Genomic DNA, 5425 nt, shown 5'->3' on the forward strand with positions numbered 1-5425 from the left:
TAGTTTAATATTTAAAATTAGGATGCTGATTTTTGGAAACTGGTTAAAATACAGTATATGGTCACAGTGTTTATAGACTGTGCCACATGCATTTGAAATGCAGACATTTAGTTTTTCAAAAACATCCGGAAAGCCTTTTATTTTATTCTGATTCACTGGAAACCTGGCATTTCAGAAATCCTTACGTAACATTCAGAAATCTGATTCTCCTCTCTGAAGAAATCAGATGTGAAGAAATTCAGTGTCAAATGCAAAGAAACCACCCACTGCGTGATGTTCTCTGCTGTAGGGACCATCTCAAGAGGCAGAGGATCTACATGTGGCCATCACCTTTTTCATCCGCAGCCCAGATATAAAGTGCCTCTGCGACCAGTCCGGTTCAAGCCCCCTAAATGCACATGGCAGTCAGCCCCAGGATTATGAGATGTGTCGTCTTTGCTACTGTGCTAGGAAGCCTAGTGAGAAAGGAGAGTAATTTCCTGCGCACCCTCCTTTGAGTGGGAAAATGCTGCAGAGGTACCTGAGGTACGTGCCATGTGAAGCCCATTCTCTCTTTGTGTATGCCACTGGAAATAGTCTGGTCCATGGACTAGATACTATTCAGAGCTATCACACTTTGGGGTATAGGTCTTAGGCTAAACAAAGAACAGCAGAAGTTGCATGAGTTTCAGCGGCACAGGGCCAATTTCCATGACAAAGTGTATGCAGTCTTTTTAAAATATTAAACTCATGGGTAAAATGCAGCAACATACTACTGGTTATAAATTACAGTTTACCCATTTGTAGATGAATTATGTTATAGCTGTATAAAGAGGCAAAATGTCACCACGAAATACATCACGGTACTCCTTTTTTCAGTGAATTAAGCATTAGTTCCAATTGTTTCCATATGAAATCTGAAGACTCTTATTTGCAATTTGGAAAGCATTAGAAAGAGTTCTGTTTGTTTTCTCGTACACGTTATTTCATGAGGACAACTTTTTTTTCTTGTAGTTATGTTCTACTATTTAGAATAATAACACAGAATGAACTAACTTTTTCTTCCAAAGCAAATTAAGAGTGATTTACAGCTGTTGATTGTTTCTCCCACTGCCAAAGTCAAACTAAACTCAGGGTGAAAAAATAGCAGGAAGAACTGTTAGTTTAGGATAAACAGATTTTGTTTCCAGCTGAAACTACAGAGGGTGTTTTAGCCACTAATCATACAGGCACCACTGGCTGGCAGTGAATTAGTGCATCCACCTGAAGGAAAGCCTGACATCTACTGAGGCACCAGCAGCCTCTGCGGCCGCACCCAGCTGCTCTGCCAAGTGTGAACGCCACCCCGCCGTGCTCTGCCTGGGAGAACTGGAACTGAAGTGCATATGCTGGTAGGTGTGCAGGCATCCACCACAGCTTCGTTTAAAGGCAAAGTAGAAAAAAAAAAATAAAAAGAAAAAAGAAACAAAACTGGGTTCAACTTTTCATCAAAGCTGAGTATCGGGTATGAATCACTGCTTCTTAACTTTTGCTTCATCGTGTCTGATGTTAAACAAATCCAACAGCAGAAAGTAGACTGACTCTCTGTTTAATCTGACCCTACACAACAATGTGCCCGGGTGAAAAAGGCAACATAAGATTATGAGATTTATACCATTTTGAAGAGATTGGGAGTGAGATTTTAAGTGAAGCTCTACAAATAACACCGCCTGGTATCGTGGGGCATTTTACTGTTTTGACAGATGTTTGGTTTCTGTGAAAAGTTAAATAAGCTTATAAAGAGATTTCGTCCTTTTTTTCCCCATATGTGCATTAGCAAAATTAATGTTTGCATGTTTTCTTTAAATGAGGTCCACTGGGAAGTAAAAGAAAAGAAACTGTACAACTGTTAAAGCTTTTCACAAAATATTTTAATAAGGATATAACAGATTCCACATCAGCAATTTTTAAACTAAAAGGAGCTGATTCACAGTCCATTTAAGTCAATTAGGATTTTTTCTCTCATTTTGATGGGCTTTGAATCAGACAACTTAATACTAAATTTATACATTCATTTAACAGTACCTAAATTTTTGGTGAAAGAAATGTACAAAGTAGTATCCTGCTTTTTGCTGCTGAGAAAAGTTAAAGGGTATAATTTAACAAAAACCTGTATTAAGTCCACCACCGCAAATGCTAGATGCCTTAATTGTCAACTTTACGCTTAACACTGTACGTAAGCACCGTAGCTACCAGTACAATGCTACGGGTATGCTGCTACTAGAGATTTTTTCCCAATCTCTTGCTTCAGATTGCCAGTAGTTATAATTAATAGAACCACAGTATTGTGCTAGAGAAGTGATTTGTCACAGCTACCGGGACACCTGCCGCTGTGTGACACTGTTAACACAGGTGGTAGAAAGCAAAAAACATAGCTGCTTATTTCAACACGGTCTGTACCGATTCTTACGTCTGGGATAAGAGGGAGCAGGGATAGGAGGTTTTGTTTAATCAGCTGTCATTTATCAAACAAGAAAGCTTCATTCGTCTATACAAAAATTGTTCTGTCATAAGCGGGGAAGAGAGAAAATTCAAGAGAGAGAATTTTTGTGGGGGAGACAATGTAGATGAAAGAGTTAGAAAAAGTGACAACCTTTTTATCTGAAAAGGAGCCTTCTTGGGCATCACCCATTTTAAATGCAACCTTGCGACTAGCCACCACAGACATAAGTACACAGTATAAATTTCTTCAGAGAAACACGTTCACAACACAGTGACAAGAATCAAATAAAAAATCAAACAAAAAGACATCTGGCACACACTAAAAACAAGAATTCTCAGAAATGAAACATTAAGAAGCTCTGGGCCAGTATATTACATTGGCAACATATGAAACCCATTTTATTTTTTTAGTGCAACAGAAGAAACTGGAGCTAGGGTAATAGCTGTTATCAAACAGCTACTTTTTTTGTCAAGTGTTTATTTCAGAGCCTGATGGAGATTTTGAAACTAATCCCTCTTTTTCCATGTAGGCTAAAGTGACTTTGTGGCCACCCAGGTCATTCAAAACTGTCTCAGCTCCCTTCACTGCTGTTTCACAGCTGATGGAGCAGGCGCAAGACAACAGCTTCACAGTCTAGTGCTCCCTTTAAACTTTATTATTAGCACACTTTATTGGATGGAGGGACACATTCAAACATTTCCCAGCTCAGCGCTCCCCCCAGCTCCCGGCTCAGAGCTCTGCTCCCCGTGAGTCACAGGACTGTTTATCTCCCGTTATCAGCATACCTGCTGCGCCGCTCTGAAACACAGCAATAATCGTTTTTTTTTTCTGAAGACCTTTTCTGCCCTGCTTCCCCCAAGCGTAGCACAGGGAGCCAGAGCCCCATTGAGGTGGAGTGTCTGCAAAGCAAAAGACAGCTCCATGACTATGCTGCTTCTTTTCTCTGGGCCTTTTTGCTCCCTGCTTTCTTTTTTATTCCAGGGAGGATGGGGGGGGGGGGGGGAAGAGAGAGGCTACTTGCTCCTTCCTGGCAGAGGGCAAGGTGTGTGTTGGGGGGTACTTTTCCCAGCATTTCTACTCTCCGAAGGGGAGGTGCGTACTGACAGATGCTGAGCAGGGTTGCTTTCAGTTGGGGGGGAGTCTGAGCCTGAATGCTGGGGCTTGACTGAGGCAGGCTCGACTCAGCGGCCTGGGGGGTCCCACCAACCGAGTCAGAGGGCAACCAGTACAAAAGGTGAGGGGAGAGTCTCTGCGGGACCCATACAGCCACTCCTCCGACACAGAGAGGGGTGGCAGAGCCTGGCTGCCAGACCCTAAGTCGACCCATGATTGTGGCAATTTGCTAAGGGGGTGTCAAAGCATCAGCAAACGCACCCGCTCTCAAGGGAGGCAGACGGGGGCAGGGATGGGGTAGCAGACAGAGGACGTGGGGTTTTCTTCGCTCCTTCTTGTGCCAAACACCGCTGTTGGTGGGCAGGACCGAAACCCCCTCCCTCCCGGCCTCCCCATGCCACAGCCCTGGCCTCGCTCACCCTCCTGCTGGGGGCAGTAGGGGAGCGGGGGAGCAGGAATGCTTCCTCAGAGGGTGGTAATCCTGGAGGTGCAAGTGCCATTCCTGTACACGCTCCCTGACTCCAAGTTGTCTGGGGGAAAGTCCTCCACGCTGTATGCCCTGCTCTTGAGGGCAGTGGCATAGTAGTCGATGGGTTCCTCTGCAGCATTGTCCATCCAACTGAGGCAGAGCAGCCGCTGGAAGGACCGCTTGAAGTTGTCCGAGAGAAAGCCATAGAGGATGGGGTTGGCACAGCTGTTGGCATAGCCCAAGATGACAGAGAGCTGGCTGATGGTGGCATCATCCTGCTCTACAAAGACATTGACCAGCTGCACGATGTAGAAGGGCATCCAGCAGATGACAAAGACCATCACCACCATCATGACCATGAGGGTGATCTTGCGCTCCGAGCGTTTGCGTTGCTGCCAGCCAGCCTTCAGGGCCACCATGCGCATCTTGGCAATGATGAGGATGTAGCAGAGGCAGATGGCCACCACAGGCAGCAAGAAGCCCATCAGAAAGGTGTAGACCACAAAGACCACCAGCCACCTCTGGGTGGGCTCTGGCATGAGCATGTTGCAAGCCACCGTTCCATCGCTGTTGGCTGCTGTGTTGGAGAAGATGATGATGGGCAGGATGATGAGGATGGAAAGCACCCAGACACCCAGATTGACCATCTTAGCCACAGTGGGCCGGCGGTACCTAGCCGCCTTGATGGGGTGCACCACAGCGATGTAGCGGTCCACACTGAGCACGGTCAGGCAGTAGATGCTGGTGAACATGTTGATGGCATCCACGCTGAGCACCAGGCGGCATAGGAGCGAGCCAAAGGGCCAGTGGTGCAGCAGGGTGGAGGTGACCAGAAAGGGGACGCTAAGCATCAGCAGCTCATCTGCGATGGCCAAGTTGAGGATGTAGATGTTGGTGGCCGTCTTCATCTTGGCATAGCGTAGGATCACATAGATGACCATGGAGTTGCCGCACAGCCCCACCAGGCATACCACGGAGTAGATGAATGAGATGAGGATGGCGCTGCCCTGAGACTCACTCAGGGTGCTGTTCGGGCCGCCGGAGGAGTTCCTGCCGCCCGAGTCCATGCCCCCCGCCGCCGCCTCCTCCGAGGCGCTGCCGGCTCCGCCGCCACCGCTGCCGCTGCCGCTGCCGCTGCCTGCACCGCCCGGAAGCCTGGTGCAGGTGCCATCGGGGAGCATCCCCTGCCCGGAGCTCCCCGCCCCCGGCTCAGAGCAGCAGGCGCCTGCCGCTGGCCGGGCTCGGCATCCCGGCGGGGCGCCCGGCGCGGCTGCCCCGCGGCGCGGGCATGGGGAAGCAGGCGGCTGCCGGCGCCGCTCGCTCCGAGCGGCAGGAATTGCTGCTCCCCGGCTGGGGAATGATTAATAGGCAGCGGCGCGTCA

The 5425-nt window shown here is 48.0% G+C and overlaps 1 protein-coding gene across 1 annotated transcript; it reads right to left on the reverse strand.

Moving 5' to 3' along the window:
• Positions 1 to 4039: 4039 nt before the first annotated feature.
• SSTR1 (somatostatin receptor 1) lies at positions 4040 to 5224 on the reverse strand (the record flags this gene model as incomplete). Its single annotated transcript, XM_082317103.1, has 1 exon — positions 4040 to 5224. One exon carries the CDS (start codon positions 5222 to 5224, stop codon positions 4040 to 4042), a length of 1185 nt encoding a protein of 394 aa, XP_082173229.1.
• Positions 5225 to 5425: the final 201 nt, after the last annotated feature.

This window comes from Platalea leucorodia (genome assembly GCF_965183815.1).
Source record: "Platalea leucorodia genome assembly, chromosome: 7".
In the NCBI taxonomy this organism is placed as follows: Eukaryota; Metazoa; Chordata; class Aves; order Pelecaniformes; family Threskiornithidae; genus Platalea; species Platalea leucorodia.